This window comes from Electrophorus electricus, chromosome 8 (genome assembly GCF_041902795.1).
Source record: "Electrophorus electricus isolate QZ-2024a chromosome 8, ASM4190279v1, whole genome shotgun sequence".
NCBI classification, from domain to species: Eukaryota; Metazoa; Chordata; class Actinopteri; order Gymnotiformes; family Gymnotidae; genus Electrophorus; species Electrophorus electricus.
Window position 1 is genome coordinate 656,216 of NC_137504.1, and position 18,067 is coordinate 674,282.

At 44.5% G+C, this 18,067-nt stretch overlaps 1 protein-coding gene across 6 annotated transcripts in view; it reads right to left on the minus strand.

Annotated features, from left to right (window-relative positions):
• gabrg2 (gamma-aminobutyric acid type A receptor subunit gamma2) overlaps positions 1 to 18,067 on the minus strand; it is a 48,163-nt gene that overhangs the window by 19,807 nt on the left and 10,289 nt on the right. For all 6 annotated transcript variants that reach the window (XM_081719367.1, XM_035527299.2, XM_035527300.2 and 3 more), the window contains exons 3-6: positions 16,534 to 16,601; positions 12,595 to 12,815; positions 12,126 to 12,208; positions 10,638 to 10,775 (exon numbers count right to left, since the gene is read on the minus strand). In XM_081719367.1, the coding sequence (XP_081575493.1) occupies positions 10,638 to 10,775; positions 12,126 to 12,208; positions 12,595 to 12,815; positions 16,534 to 16,601 (510 nt within the window). The remainder of the gene's footprint in view (positions 1 to 10,637; positions 10,776 to 12,125; positions 12,209 to 12,594; positions 12,816 to 16,533; positions 16,602 to 18,067) is intronic.

The window sequence follows — 18,067 nt, forward strand, 5'->3', positions numbered from 1 at the left end:
AGCACTGGTATAGGGGAACACAGGTATAGGGAGAATACAGGTATGGAGGAATACAGGTATAGAGAGAACACAGGTATAGGGGAACACGTATAGTGAGAACACAGGTATGGAGGAATACAGGTATAGAGAGAACACAGGTATAAGGGAACACGTATAGAGAGAACACAGGTATAGGGGAACACAGCTATAGGGGAACACAGGTATAGGGGAACACAGGGATATGGAGAACACAGGTATAGGGGAAGACAGATATAGAAGAAGCACAGGTGTAAGGTAAACATAGGTATATGGTAAATGCAGGTATAGGGGATGTACAGGTATAGAAGCACAGGTGTAGGGGAACACAAGTATAGGAAAACATGGGTATACAAGTATGTACAAGTATAAGGGAACACGAGTATAGGGGAATACAGGTATATGGGAAGACAGTTATAGGGGAACACAGTTAAAGGGGAACATGAGTATAGGGGACCAGTTATAGGGAGCAAAGGTAAACTATGTACCCATTATATTCCAAATCCTAGACTGCACACAACATTCCGAACTGCTGCCTGGACCAAGTCTTTGGCTTCGGATTGTTTGAAAACCATCCAGTTTACTCTCCCTCCCTCTCTCTGTGTTATGCCTCCTAGCTGGTGTTTATCTCTCTGTTCAGATCTCTGGAGATCTTTCTGGATACTCAAAGGAGCTCTCTCCACTATCCCTTCTCGGATGACTCTCATGGAAGCTAATCTGTATCCAGCAATCACAGCGCAGATGAAGGTGTAATCCAACATGTACTGCAAGGCACGAAAATAGATAATCTGCTTTTTAAAAACAACATGATCTAATTAGCCAAGGTGAGATTTTAAGTGGCAGACCTGCTTTGGCAGGTAGGGAGGACAGAGAGCACTGGGAATGCTAGTCCTGGACATGCTAGCTCTGTATGTCAAGTCCTGGACCTACCGAACAGTCATACACATGCTGACCAAGAGCAAAATCCAGCAAACACTGATTTAGCGATTCAGAAACCACATACAGCAAACCAGCTTGGTTTGCAAGATTTCATTGGACTTTGATTTCTAGTACAGAGAAAGTGAGAGAGAGACACAGAGAGATCCACATCAAGGACTGCAGCAAACATTGCCGGAAACATTATTTAACATAGCTTTCAATATTCTGTCACGAAGTGTAAAAAATATCTCTTGACAAAAGGCGTTAGAAGGACGATGACATCAGATGAGATTCACAGCTAACAGCAGGAGCTGGGACACACTCATTGTTTTGGTTGGCATAGCAACCACCTTCCTCCATAAGAAAACGCACTAGACTGGATTAGAAAAGGATTAGACTGTAGTGAAAAGACTGAAAAGGAGACATTTTCAACCACTATGGATATGGATCAAAACACAAAAAGCTGTGAAACTTTTAAGATAAAAAAATATTAAATCCATTACGATTTTCACATTTTATTTTTGATGTATGACGTCAGTTTAGATGGTGACAGGTGCCCTCACACATGATCTTTAACTGACACTCTGCAGACTGGGAAGGCTGAGTATGAGGGTTGAGAGACAGAAGGGGTACTGACAGGATGAGTGCTGACAGGACTGAGTACTGACAGGACTGAGTACTGACAGGATGAGTGCTGACAGGATGAGTGCTGACAGGATAGAGTACTGACAGGATGAGTGCTGACAGGATTGAGTACTGACAGGATGAGTGCTGACAGGATGAGTTCTGACAGGAATAAGTACTGACAGGACTGAGTACTGACAGGATTGAGTACTGACAGGATGAGTGCTGACAGGATTGAGTACTGACAGGATGAGTACTGACAGGATGAGTGCTGACAGGATGAGTACTGACAAGATTAAGTACTGACAGGATTAAGTACTGACAGGATGAGTACTGACAGGATTGAGTACTGACAGGACTGAGTACTGACAGGATGAGTGCTGACAGGATGAGTGCTGACAGGATTAGGTGCTTAACTACGAGGTCTCCAACATCCCTCACCCAATTCTGTTAGCCTCACACTCATACTGTACCATACCCCTTATATGTTTTAAACTATACTAAACAATACTATAACCCTTAAACTATACCCATTATATCTTTTATATTGTACCCATTATACTGTTTTGTACTATACTACACCCATTATACTGTTTTATATTATACTATACCCATTATACTGTTTTATACTATACTATACCTGTTATACTGTATGTTTTATGCTATATTATACCCATTATACTGTATGTTTTATACTATACCTGATACTCCCTGGTATCACCATCCGAAGCTGCCTGTAGCTTTTGACAACCAGTTGTCGTTCTCAATTCATGTTTCTAATCTAACCCGGTCTTGCAGATTCCTCCTTTGTAACATATGAAGGATTCGACCCTTTCTTTCGCAGGAAGCTACCCAGGTGCTTGTGCAGTCTCTTGTGATCTCAAAGTTAGACTACTGCAACTCGCTACTTGCTGGTCTTCCGAAGTTCACACGTTACTCCACTGCTGTGCTTCCTTCATTGGCTCCCTGTAGCTGCACGCATCAGATTTAAAACCTTGATGCTTGCCTACAAAGCCAAAAATGGACCAGCCCCTTCATACATGAGGTCAGTGGTCTATCTATATCTTGAGTACTTTGAGCCCCAAGTATGGCTCGGCTTGAAATACCTTGCTTTAGGTCTCATGGACAACAAGCAACTTGGATGACTATTTTCTGTCCTGTGTCCAAGATGGTGGAATGAACTCCTACTTGCTGTCTGGACAGCAGAGTCCCTTGCAGTCTTCAAACGCAGACTGAAGACCCATCTATTTGAAGAATATTTAAAGGACAACTTACACTGCTCCCTTATTGACTGACTAAATTAGTACTTATTGTAGGGTATTGTGCAATTGCACATCTGCTCCACACTACACTGACTCACCTGGACGAAGGGAGGGGAAATTATGTTAAAATGCTATTTGTCGACTACAGTTCAGCATTTAACACTATCATCCCCTCCCTACTCACTACTAAGTTGGAGGATCTAGGACTGCATACATCCCTGTGCGACTGGATCTCCAACTTCCTAACAGACAGACCACAATCAGTACGGGTGGGCAACTGCGCCTCATCCACCCTCACCCTCAGCACTGGAGCTCCTCAGGGTTGGGTTCTAAGCCCCCTGCTCTACTCACTGTACACTTACGACTGCACAGCCAGCTCCACCATCATTGTCAAGTTTGCTGATGACACCATTGTCGTGGGTCTGATCTCGGACAACGACGAGAGGGCCTACCTGGAGGAGATTAAACACCTGGAAAACTGGTGCCAGGAAAATAATCTCCTCCTAAACGTCAGTAAAACAAAGGAGCTGATCGTGGATTGCAGCAAGAAGCAGGAGCGGCACTACCAACCTGTGAGGATCAGTGGAACCACGGTGGAGAGAGTAGATAGTTTCAGGTACCTTGGAGTTCACATCTCGCAGGACCTGTCCTGGTCCCGCCATACAAACTCCCTGGCAAAGAAGGCTCCTCAGCGTCTTTACCACCTCAGACGCCTAAGAGACTTCAGACTGCCCTCCAAAGTACTGCGGAACTTCTACACCTGCACTATCGAGAGCATCCTCACGGGGAACATCACAGTCTGGTTTGGGAATAGCACCAAGCAGGACAGACAAGCACTCCAAAGGGTAGTGCGTTCAGCAGAGCGCATCACTTACACGGAACTTCATGACCTGCAGACCATCTACTACAAGCGGTGCCAGACCAAGGCCAGGAAAATTGTGAAGGACCCCACCCATCCCAACAATAGACTCTTCTCTCTGTTGAGGTCAGGGAGGCGCTTCCGGTCCCTGAAGACCAAGACAGAGAGGCTGAAGAGGAGCTTCTTCCCACAGGCCATTCGGGCCCTGAATCAGGGAAACTGATAAACTGTGGGGACCACCACCACCATGTAACATGACTGTATATCTGTACACCTGTGTACATATATACCCAAACATATACATTGTACATTGTGTATATAATCATAATATACATATATTGTACATACATTGTTAATATATTTTGTACATACATAGAATATATATATTTATCTGTATATATATATTTTTCTCTATGCACCCCTGTTTTCTTTTCCTCAGTTTGGACAGAGCACTCTCCACCATTTCACTGCGAGTTATACTGTGTATGACTATGTATGTGACGAATAAACCGAACTTGAACTTGTATGTTGTTTAATAAACTCTAGCACTTATTGTTTATAGCACTTATCATTGTTTAAGATAGACCTTATGAATTTTGCACTTCTAGGTATCAGCATTCATCCCTGTATTCTACAGTATTCTAGTTCATTGGTATGTTTAATTCTAACCTACTATACTGTTCTTGGATATATTCTATGAGTAAATGACAAAGCAATTTTGTAAGTCGCTCTGGATAAGAGCGTCTGCTAAATGCCGTAAATGTAAATGTATACCCATTATACTATATGTTTTATACTATACCCATTATACTATACTATACCCATTATACTATATGTTTTATACTATACCCATTATACTATACTATACCCATTATACTATATGTTTTATACTATACCCATTATACTATACTATACCCATTATATTCTGTTTTATACTATACCCATTATACTATACTATACCCATTATACTATACTATACCCATTATATTCTATGTTTTATACTATACCATTATACTATACTATACCCACTATATTCTATGTTTTATACTATACCCATTATACTATACTATACCCATTATACTGTTTTATACTATACCCATTATACTATACTATACCCATTATATTCTATGTTTTATACTATACCCATTATACTATACTATACCCATTATATTCTGTTTTATACTATACCCATTATACTATACTATACCCATTATACTATATGTTTTATACTATACCCATTATACTATACTATACCCATTATACTATATGTTTTATACTATACCCATTATACTATACTATACCCATTATATTCTATGTTTTATATTATACCCATTATACTATACTATACCCTTATACTATATGTTTTATACTATACCCATTATACTATACTATACCCATTATACTATATGTTTTATACTATACTCATTATACTATACTATACCCATTATACTATATGTTTTATACTATACCCATTATACTATACTATACCCATTATATTCTATGTTTTATACTATACCCATTATACTATACTATACCCATTATACTATGCGTTTTATACTATACCCATTATACTATACTATGCCCATTATACTATATGTTTTATACTATACCCGTTACACTGGCTTTGCTGTATTATTAACCCCCACCACTCACCTGTGCCAGTGACAGTGACACTAGTCTTTTCAGAACACTGTCATGACTGCATCAGAGTTGTGTGTATGTGTGTGTATGTGTGTGTGTGTGTGTGTGTGTGTGTGTGTGTGTGTGCATGTGTGTGTGTGTGTGTGTGTGCATGTGCGTGCATGCATGCGTCTGTGTGTGTGTGTGTGTGTGTGTGTGTGTGTGTGTCTGCAGTAATGGCAGGCTGGTTTGTCCTCCACCCAGGGCTCACCCTGCTCACTACAGTCTGCTCTTCATTAGTAACTAGTCCTTTCATTTCTCCCATGTATCCAGCTGTCTCTATCCCCCAATACCCCGAGAGTTATTGCTCACATCACAGGACACTGCGACCAGCAGAGATAGAAACAGATCAGCAAGTTTCAACTACAATTATAACCTACACCTCTAATTCATTATATTACAAAGTAGAATATATACAGACTGTAGAAATACAACACAACCATCACTGTAGTGTAAATACTGTACTGGGATTTGGAGACTGCAGGTAGTTTAGGGCTCGGTGTCTGGGGTGTGTGGAGTGCATTGTGTGTGGAGGGTGTATGTGCTCTGTGTAGTGTGTAGGGTATGGTGCAAAGTGTTTGGGCATTGTGCAGTGTGTATGGAGTGTGTGTGGTGTGTGCAATATATGGTATGTGTGTGGGGTGTGTGCAGAGTGTGTGGTATGTGTGGAGTGTGTCATGTACGAGGTATAGGGGCCCTGGTGTGTAGGGGTGTGTAGTGTATAGTGGTGTGTGTGGGATGTGTAAGGATATGTGGTATATATAGTGGTGTGTGTGGTGTATATAGTGGTGTGTGTGGGGAGTGTAAGGGTGTGTAAGGGTGTGTATAGTGGGGTGTATAGTGGTGTGTGAGGTTTGTATGGTGTGTAGAGTGGTGTGTATAGTGGGGTGTGTGGGGTGTTTAAGGGTGTGTGGTGTATATAGTGGTGTGTGTGGTGTGAGGTGTGTATAGTGGTGTGTGAGGTGTGTACGGGTGTGTGGTGTGTATAGTGTGTAGAGTGGTGTGAATAGTGGGGTGTGTAGTGTGTATAGTGGTGTGTGGGGTGTGTAAAGGTGTGTGGTGTATATAGTGGTGTGTATAGTGAGGTGTATATTGGTGTGTGGGGTGTATAGTGGTGTGTGGGGGGTGTGTAAAGCCTGTGTGGTGTGTATAGTGGGGTGTATAGTTGTGTGTGGGGTGTGTAAGGGTGTGTAAGGGTGTGTGGTGTGTATATAATGGTGTGTATAGTGAGGTGTATAATGGTGTGTAAAGGTGTGGGGTGTACAGTGGTGTGTGGGATGTATAGTGGTGTGTTGGGTGTGTAAGGGTGTGTGGTGTATATAGTGGTGTGTATAGTGGGGTGTATAGTGGTGTGTGGGGTGTATAGTGGTGTGTGGTGTGTATAGTGGTGTGTGGGGTGTGTAAGGGTGTGTGGTGTATATAGTGGTTTGTATAGTGAGGTGTATAGTGGTGTGTGGGGTGTATAAAGGTGTGTGGGGTGTATAGTGGTGTGTGGTGTGTATAGTGGTGTGTGGGGTGTGTAAGGGTGTGTGGTGTATATAGTGGTGTGTATAGTGAGGTGTATAGTGGTGTGTGGGATGTATAGTGGTGTGTGGGGTGTGTAAGGGTGTGGTGTATATAGTGGTGTGTATAGTGGTGTGTGGGGTGTATAGAGGTGTGTGGGGTGTATAGAGGTGTGTGGGGTGTGTAAGGGTGTGTGGTGTGTATATAGTGGTGTGTATAGTGAGGTGTATAATGGTGTGTAAAGGTGTGGGGTGTACAGTGGTGTGTGGGATGTATAATGGTGTGTGGGGTGTGTAAGGGTGTGTGGTGTATATAGTGGTGTGTATAGTGAGGTGTATAGTGGTGTGTGGGGTATATAGTGGTGTGTGGGGTGTATAGTGGTGTGTGGGGTGTGTGTGGTAAGAGCTAAGGGGCCTGTGGTGGACATCAATATGCAGGTTCCCAGTGGGGTTGAAAGCATCATTAGCACCCCCTACTGTCTGCACTGTTTAGCTTACCAGGGGGATGTCAATGTGCAGGTAGTCACTACAGACCTATTAGTCTGCCAAAGGAGACACAGAAAGAGAGAGAGAGAGAGAGAGAGAGAGAGAGAGAGAGAGAGAGAGAGAGAGAGAGACAGAGAGAGAGAGAGAGAGAGAGACAGAGAGAGAGAGAGAGAAAGAGGGAGAGATGGAGAGGGAGAGACGGAGAGGGAGAGGAAGGGGGGACATGCTTAATTGGTATTTAGCTGTGTGCTGGTTAGGGGATTCTATGTGACTCACTGCAATACTCACTCCCACTGCCTGGTGAAATCAGGAGGAAGTGATGTAACTCCACACACGCACACACACACACACACACACTTAAGAGTTTACAACTACAGCAAGAGGTTGAGCAGGAGGGGGAAGTGTTGGGGGTGTTGTGTTTACATGTGTGATTTAGCAGAATAATGAATGAATGAATGAATGAATGAATGAATGAATGTCCTTGGGTGAACTCAACCTGAGCAGAATCGCATGCACCTGCATGACGCTTCTGGAAGGTCACGAAAAGAATAGACTTCAGTCCAACCAGAAGGACGAGAGGACAGGGAGAGGGTGTGTCAACACCCACCACCTATCAGATCAGACCTGTGTCAACACCCATCACCTAACAGATCAGACATGTGTCAACACCCACCACCTATCAGATCAGACATGTGTCAACACCCATCACCTATCAGATCAGACATGTGTCAACACCCATCACCTAACAGATCAGACCTGTGTCAACACCCATCACCTAACAGATCAGACATGTGTCAACACCCACCACCTATCAGATCAGACATGTGTCAACACCCATCACCTATCAGATCAGACATGTGTCAACACCCACCACCTATCAGATCAGACATGTGTCAACACCCATCACCTATCAGATCAGACATGTGTCAACACCCATCACCTATCAGATCAGACATGTGTCAACACCCATCACCTATCAGATCAGACATGTGTCAACACCCATCACCTATCAGATCAGACATGTGTCAACACCCACCACCTATCAGATCAGACCTGTGTCAACACCCATCACCTAACAGATCAGACATGTGTCAACACCCACCACCTATCAGATCAGACATGTGTCAACACCCATCACCTAACAGATCAGACATGTGTCAACACCCACCACCTATCAGATCAGACATGTGTCAACACCCACCACCTATCAGATCAGACATGTGTCAACACCATCACCTATCAGATCAGACATGTGTCAACACCCACCACCTATCAGATCAGACATGTGTCAACACCCATCACCTAACAGATCAGACATGTGTCAACACCCACCACCTATCAGATCAGACCTGTGTCAACACCCATCACCTAACAGATCAGACATGTGTCAACACCCACCACCTATCAGATCAGACATGTGTCAACACCCACCACCTATCAGATCAGACATGTGTCAACACCCATCACCTATCAGATCAGACATATGTCAACACCCATCACCTATCAGATCAGGCATGTGTCAACACCCACCACCTAAACTTTTTTACTCTCCCTCTTTTACTGATGTGGTTTTTTGTTTGTTTGTATGAATGATAGATAACAATACAACCAGGAGTATCACAGTGTATATCACAGTGTATGTCACAGTGAACTATGAAAATAAGAGAAATAAAATAATAAAATGTGTGTTTTCAGTTTTAAATCTGTTTTATCAGCGCTGTTTTGGTCGGAGTTTACCTCCGCTGTTAAGGTTTAGTGGGTTTAAGTCGTGTAGGTGGGCTAGATTGAGGGTGACACACACACACACACACACACACACACACACACACACACACACACACACACACACACACACACAACCATGACAAATCCAAACTTTCTAGCCTAAAATCAACATGGAGAGAAAATTTTGTTTTCCCAGATTTGACAGGTATTGTGGAACAGGCGTCTTCCCAGTTTCTCAGCCTTATCGAGTCACATGTACTCTCACTCTCTCTTTTCAGTGTGACCCCCGCACTGTGGTGGGTGTGACCTCATTAAGGGTAAAGGTCACTGCTCCACTATTCCACTACTGCATTTTTAAACTCTACATATTGTACCACCATATAAAAATATGAAATTACATTTTAAAGAGGATTCACTTTTTTTCTCTCTGCTGTCTTCTCAGGTTGAGAGTGTAACTAGCACACATTTATTTAAATCTTCTGTCCCCAAAATGAATAGGAATAACCTTTAAACCCTTATGGGTCACACCAGGACCAAAACAAATCAATCACATAGCAAAATCACCATGGTGACAAGACAAAACACAAAATATGACATCAGACTAGCACGACAGGAACTGCACCACAAGCAGGGAGAGCATGACAGTGCGTTATAGTGTCTGCCACAGTAATCACAGTACACACACCCCTCAGACAGCAACACGTATGTGGAAAACAGATGTATGCATGCGTGTGTGGGGGGATTTAATCTCTGAAATGCATCAGCGGAGTGCAAGAACTCCTACTTCAATCAATAACCATTTAAGCAAATCGCTTCGATAAACAAGATTTCACTCCCTGCTCTGTTTGGCTTTTCCTCGAAAGCCCCAGACTAGATCTGTCAGGTTTATGATAATGGCAACGTGTAATGGACCTTCTGGTAAACACTTACTGCGCTGGGTCTCTCAGGGGATGAATGGCTTCTTTGCCTCGAGTGTTTCTACACCAATCAAACAACGTGATATATTGGGACGGGGACATGTCTCTTTCACGGGGGGACATTTTTAATGTCTCTGTTTCCAGCTCTCATTCTGTATTACACTCTGTTAGTGTGTGTTCACTCTGAGGGTCTTTTCATCTGTCGCTGTTTCTTCTTCTGTCCATCTCCATTTCTCACACACACACACACACACACACACACACACACACACACACACACACACACACAAGTGATGGAACAAGAATATGTGGTTTGCCAGCACAATAAACCAGTAGATAATAATTCAAACCAGTAGATAATAATTATTCTTAGAGTAATGTGCAGTATATTTCTGTGCTATGCCACATGTGCAACATGAGCAAGCTCAGTCTCAGAGCAAGCAACCATTACAAATGCAATATTTGCATGTTCCTAGTGAGTTCCTGATGTCTGTGTAGTTCTGTCTGGGCCGACGTTATTTAATGGCACCCTGAGTCAAGCTGGGATGGATGTGTGCTTCTCCACTGAGGTGCCTGGGAGCAACAAGCCTGGGGCAAGGCAGATGCAGTGTATGTTAGTATGGGACAGAAGGTATAGAGAGACCTCTACCTGACACAGTTCGGACGATCTCTGAAGTGTTCCTCAGGCCCACAAAGGAGAACTGGTACAACCTCCATGAGCGGATGTCACCAACCTCAACAGAACTCCTCTTCCACTTGTAAATGATCTCCTCCTTAGGGTAGCCATCTGAGGAAAGAAAGAGTTCAGGGTTTAGTCAGGAGCACTGTCACTGAACAGTTCAGGGTTCAGTCAAGCCTCTGGCCAAGCCGTAATTTCCCTGTGACTCAGATCATTGACTCCTATCCTATGTCCACACCTGAGACTACAGGTGGTATGAGACTCATACCCTATGTCCACACCTGAGACTACAGGTGGTATGAGACTCATACCCTATGTCCACACCTGAGATTACAGGTGGTATGAGGCTCAAACCCTATGTCCACACCTGAGATTACAGGTGGTATGAGACTCATACCCTATGTCCACACCTGAGACTACAGATGCTACTGAGACTCATACCCTATTTCCACACCTGAGATTACAGGTGGTATGAGGCTCAAACCCTATGTCCACACTTGAGACTACACGTGGTACTGAGACTCATACCCTATGTCCTCACTTGAGACTACAGGTGGTATTGAGAGTTATACCCTATGTCCACACCTGAGACTACAGGTGGTACTGAAACTCATACCCTATGTCCACACCTGAGACTACAGGTGGTATGAGACTCATACCCTATGTCCACACCTGAGACTACAGGTGGTATGAGACTCATACCCTATGTCCTCACCTGAGACTACAGGTGGTATGAGACTCATACCCTATGTCCACACCTGAGACTACAGGTGGTATGAGACTCATACCCTATGTCCTCACCTGAGATTACAGGTGGTATTGAGACTTATACTCTATGTCCACACCTGAGACTACAGGTGGTATTGAGACTCATACCCTATGTCCACACCCGAGACTACAGGTGGTACTGAGACTCATACCCTATGTCCACACCTGAGACTACAGGTGGTATTGAGACTCATACCCTATGTCCTCACCTGAGACTACAGGTGGTATGAGACTCATACCCTATGTCCACACCTGAGACTACAGGTGGTATGAGACTCATACCCTATGTCCACACCTGAGACTACAGGTGGTATGAGACTCATACCTTATCAATAGAAACATCCACAGTTCGTGTACTGCATCTGCCTCTCCTGAACATCCCTACTACCATAAAAACCCCTCCTGACCAATCATATGAGACAGCAAGAGACAGGGGCTCCTGGCCCCTGACATAGCCTACATCATGAATATGATGCTACGTGACTCAGAGCCCAAGAGAAGGAAACGGACATGAAGTTGTGCAGCTGGTGCATCCATGTCTCTATAAGAGCGCAAACAAGCTCTGTGGGTTTGGCTGGCGTACCGAGGTACAGAAGCAGGAATGAGGAACGTAGAGAGGGAGAGGTGTCCATGCAAGGGGACGTAGAGAGGGACAGGTGTCCAAGTATGGGGACATATGGCCAGACTTACAGCTGGAGAACTCCAGGGGACATGAGTGTTCATCCATGGGAAAGTTATTCAGTTTGAGTTGGCACTCAGCATCGATGGTCAACCTAGCAACAGAAATACCCCCCAGTTACATCTCCAGCACACGGCAAGAACTACCACACACACGCACGCACACACACACACAGACACACACGCACACACGCACACACACACATGTATGTCCAAATGCAGCCCATCTGTAATGCAATGTTGGATCACTCCCATTTAAGTGGGCATAATAATGGACTTAACAACAGGAAGTGAAATCCACGTTTGGCGTTTAGTGTTGGTGCTAAACCTGCTGCTAAGGCCATCAGTTAATTAGAGAAACACCTCTGGAGCTTTTTGCAATTTCACAGCTGTTCGCTAACAGCAGTGTCCTCTCTCCTCAATAAACCAGCTAATGTTGTCTGAGTATCACGCATGTGTCCGTGGGGCACCACCAGGGTACCTCAGAGTATACAGTATCCGCCCATCATTCCAGATGCGGAGCATGCGATTGGGCGTGGTGATCCAGTGGGCGTCAGCCTTCTTGGAGTTACGAAAGAAGGTGTCAGGGATCCAGATCTTGCCCACCATGTTGCTGTTGAGACGCAGGACCTTCATGGTACTGTTGAACTTCAGACGTCTGTCGTACCACGTCTGAGCAAAGAAGATGTCGATGGTGTATTCCTGTGGGAGGAGCCAGAGGACAAAGCTCCTTAAAGACACACCTGCACAGTCCGCGCTCGTTGTGTGACATGGCCATGGCAACTGGAGACATGTCAGTGACAGATGACCTCAACTTTGTTCAAAATGTTCATACACAGTGTACAGGAAAACCAGAAACGGAACGAAGCGGGACTGGACCTGAGCTCCTCCAGCCAACACCAGACAACTCAACACCTCTTCTTAGATGGCCATTTTTACTCAGATGAGCTGAGCAGCTCTTTAGCAACCTGAGTTCAGGCTGTTCTGAGACCAGGCTGTACTAAGTTCAGGCTGTCCTGAGATCAGGCTGTACTGAGTTCAGGCTGCACTGAGCTCAGGCTTTTCTGAGATAAGGCTGTACTGAGTACAGGCTGCTCTGAGATCAGGCTGGCTGTACTGCTTTTCATCTGTATTTATAGACCCCTGGGACACAGACATCTTGAGTCCCTCAACCAGAAAATTAAATCTCCTAACACTCCTGGTTCTCTCTTTATCATAGACCCACTCTCATAATGTTCCCAGGTCACTCTTTATCATAGACCCACACTCTCCTCACACTCCCATGTCACTCATTATCATAGACCCACACTCTCCTCACACTCCCATGTCACTCTTTATCATAGACCCACACTCTCCTCACACTCCCATGCCACTCTTTATCATAGACCCACACTCTTCTCACACTCCCATGTCACTCTTTATTATAGACCCACACTCTCCTAACACTCCTGGGTCTCTCTTTATTATAGACCCACACTCTCCTCACACTCCCATGTCACTCTTTATTATAGACCCACACTCTCCTAACACTCCTGGGTGTCTCTTTATTATAGACCCACACTCTCCTCACACTCCCATGTCACTCTTTATCATAGACCCACACTCTCCTCACACTCCCATGCCACTCTTTATCATAGACCCACACTCTCCTCACACTCCCATGTCACTCTTTATCATAGACCCACACTCTCCTCACACTCCCATGTCACTCTTTATCATATACCCACACTCTCCTCACACTCCCATGCCACTCTTTATCATAGACCCACACTCTCCTCACACTCCCATGTCACTCTTTATCATATACCCACACTCTCCTCACACTCCCATGTCACTCTTTATCATATGCCCACACTCTCCTCACACTCCCATGTCACTCTTTATTATAGACCCACACTCTCATCGCACTCCCATGTTACTCTTTATCATAGACCCACACTCTCCTCACACTCCCATATCACTCTTTATTATAGACCCACACTCTCCTAACACTCCTGGGTCTCTCTTTATTATAGACCCACACTCTCCTCACACTCCCATGTCACTCTTTATCATAGACCCACTCTCCTCACACTCCCATGTCTCTCTTTATCATAGACCCACACTCTCCTCACACTCCCATGTCACTCTTTATTATAGACCCACACTTTCATCGCACTCCCATGTCACTCTTTATCATAGACCCACACTCTCCTCACACTCCCATGTCACTCTTTATCATAGACCCACACTCTCCTCACACTCCCATGTCACTCTTTATTATAGACCCACACTCTCCTCACACTCCCATGTCACTCTTTATCATAGACCCACTCTCCTCACACTCCCATGTCACTCTTTATTATAGACCCACACTCTCCTAACACTCCTGGGTCTCTCTTTATTATAGACCCACACTCTCCTCACACTCCCATGTCACTCTTTATTATAGACCCACACTCTCCTAACACTCCTGGGCGTCTCTTTATCATAGACCCACACTCTCCTCACACTCCCATGTCACTCTTTATCATAGACCCACACTCTCCTCACACTCCCATGCCACTCTTTATCATAGACCCACACTCTCCTCACACTCCCATGTCACTCTTTATTATAGACCCACACTCTCATCGCACTCCCATGTCACTCTTTATCATAGACCCACTCTCCTCACACTCCCATGTCACTCTTTATCATAGACCCACACTCTCCTCACACTCCCATGTCACTCTTTATTATAGACCCACACTCTCCTCACTCCCATGTCACTCTTTATCATAGACCCACACTCTCCTCACACTCCCATGTCACTCTTTATTATAGACCCACACTCTCCTCACTCCCATGTCACTCTTTATCATAGACCCACACTCTCCTAACACTCCCATGTCACTCTTTATCATATACCCACACTCTCCTCACACTCCCATGTCACTCTTTATTATAGACCCACACTCTCCTCACACTCCCATGTCACTCTTTATTATAGACCCACTCTCCTCACACTCCCATGTCACTCTTTATCATAGACCCACACTCTCCTCACACTCCCATGTCACTCTTTATTATAGACCCACACTCTCCTCACACTCCCATGTCACTCTTTATCATAGACCCACACTCTTCTCACTGCAGCTCTCTCTCTTTCATGCCCATTCCTTCATGTCCCCAGGTGCACACCTTCTGTTCTCTAGATACAGCACAAAAGCAGATGGGGCAGTGGGAGCTTTCATTATTGCTGGCATTTATTATTATTTTTTATTATTTATTTATTTAGTTATTTGGGACTTTATGAAACAGGAGAGCCCAAGGCTCCAAATCAAATCACTGAGATTTTTTTCTAGTTTTTATTTCAGACAGGGTGGAGATCGAATCTTTGGTAGTGGCCGAGGAGACAGAGGTATTAACAAGTGACTTTTCTCCAGAGCTTGGCCTTGCAATAAAGCCAGAATCCAGAATGAGTGTTGCAGGTCTCACCCCACCCTCCTTCCACTGCATGGTGCAGTTCTGTTGCTGAACACAGGACCATTTCATCACGTCGCCTTTCTCACACGATTTTAACCTCGACTAAACCTTTTATCTATCATATTCACACCGTGTCCGACCACCGTTGGCAGGGCCGTCTTCTGATTCCCACCATCAAAGGAAAAAGCTCGAGCTTCCAGAGGCGCGTTCAGCTCCCTCTGGATGGCACAGACGCAAAACTCCTCACATCAAAAGCAGGAGCTTCGGAGCAGCGTGCAGTTCTCATCCTCAGGTTAAGGACACATAGGCTCAGATCTGAATTTAAGATCTGCCGACATCATATTGTTTTTATTGCTACACACCACTACTAAAGTTGAATATAATCCAAACCAGCAATCCAAACCAGCAATATATATATTTGTCTCATATATATATATATATATATATATATATATATTTGTCTCTCTCATATCACTAAAACATAAGTACACACCTGTAAAAACCACAAACATGATTCAATAGGTTTGATAAGAAGCATTTTTCTCATGGCCAGCGCAGCAATGGTAGACTACCAGTTTAGCTCCTGAACACTGCTGTGTCTGCTCATTTAAGGTCCATGCTCAGTCTCCAAAAGGGGGCCAAGCACAAGCTTAGTAGATTATTCAAGTCTCATTTAATCCCACGTGAGTCAGAGATAAACTCAATTCAGCAGAAAATACAGAAACAGAGCTGAGACATGAAAGCATGAAACACTACATGAAACCCGCATGTTACAGTTGAAGTCTCTCACTGACATGGTAAAAACACTGATCATTTTATTTATAATGAACGAGATATATACAGGATACAATGTCACAATCAAACACCACAGTGAGCACAGTTATTTCACCAAATATGAATCAGAATTGTAATCAGCACTTTAACTGACATTAAGAGCACAAAACAAGGTTTCCCCCATCGGGAAATCACTTACCATGTTGATTGCGTTTACTGGGCCAATACTGTTAACAAACATGTCCGTGTGTATCACCGTCGGCTTGACTGAAAAGAGACAAGAGTGAAAGAGTGAGTAAGTGAGAAAAAAGAGTGAAAGAGTGAGTAAGTGAGAAAAAAGAGTGAAAGAGTGAGTAAGTGAGAAATGCAAGTATAATAAAAAAAAAAAGTTTTTATGCATCACCAAATGGCTGACATGTTAAACTTCTTTAATAGAGTCGAACGGACAAAATGTGGTTCTCATACTTTTAAGGTTCCTTCGCTTTAAAGTAGAGACTGTGAAGAATCTTATTACTCATGAATATATCTTGGCCCAATATGAAATTCTATGGCAATAAACTTTAATAAACCACATGAGCACAGCTGTCCACCACTCACAGCAGTGCGATCTTATTCAGTAAGACCAGTAGCATTCTGGGAAGTTTAGCTGGTCAGACCCATCCCCCATAAATCCTGACACCTCCTGACAGGAGTCCTGCAATGTCCTGAAAGGGGAGGATGGGAGAGGAATCCTGGCAGCTCCTGCAGGCGGTGTGATGTCAGGACGAGTGCAGCGTGTCACGGAATACACGCAGCCTGCGCGGCGGACAGCAGGCTGAGACGTCTCTGTCTCACATTGTCCACGCACAAACAGAAGCATGGACCAAAGCTTCCCACGTCCTGACTGAGATCTCTGCGAAAGGAAAGCGGCACGTCACTCGTGCCTGGAGAAGCACGAAGGGCCGTGTGTTCACTGACACTGTGAGCACAGGTTGGAACGCAAAATCAATCCACAGCGTGATGAAAACACAGCGCCGAGTCTGAGTCCAGAGCGTCTGGTATGTCTGTGGCAGCGCACTTTCAAGGATGAAAAGAGCTGCATTTATAATTTTTTGAGAAAAAGTATGTCAGACATTTCCCCATCCTCTGTGGAAAGTCAGGGTTAGGCTTAGGGTTAGGGTTGGGGTTAGGGTTAGGGTTAGGGTTAGGGTTGGGGTTAGGGTTGGGGTTAGGGTTAGGGTTAGAGTTAGGGTTAGGGTTACTGTTAAGGTTGGTGTTAGGGTTGGGGTTAGGGTTAGGGTTAGGGTTGGGGTTAGGGTTGGGGTTAGGGTTAGGGTTAGGGTTGGGGTTAGGGTTAGGGTTGGGGTTGGGGTTAGGGTTAGGGTTACTGTTAAGGTTGGGGTTAGGATTAGAGTTACTGTTAGGGTTGGGGTTAGGGTTAAGGTTAGGGTTTGGGCTAGGGGTAGAGGTAGGATTAGGGTTAGGTTTAGAATTAGGGTTAGGGTTTGGGTTAGGGTTAAGGTTAGGGTTTGGACTAGGGGTAGAGGTAGGATTAGGGTTAGGGTTAGGGTTAGGTTTAGACGGGGATGGTTGTATAAGGGTATGCGACACCTCCACTGGGCTCTTCACAGGCATGCCGAAGAACGCATCTGCAACAGGACCATGCCACGCCAACGCCACGCCCACAGCATGCCACGCCCCTGCACGCTCAACCTAGAGCAGTCCTGGGAAGAGCTCAGAACATCAGGCCCCCC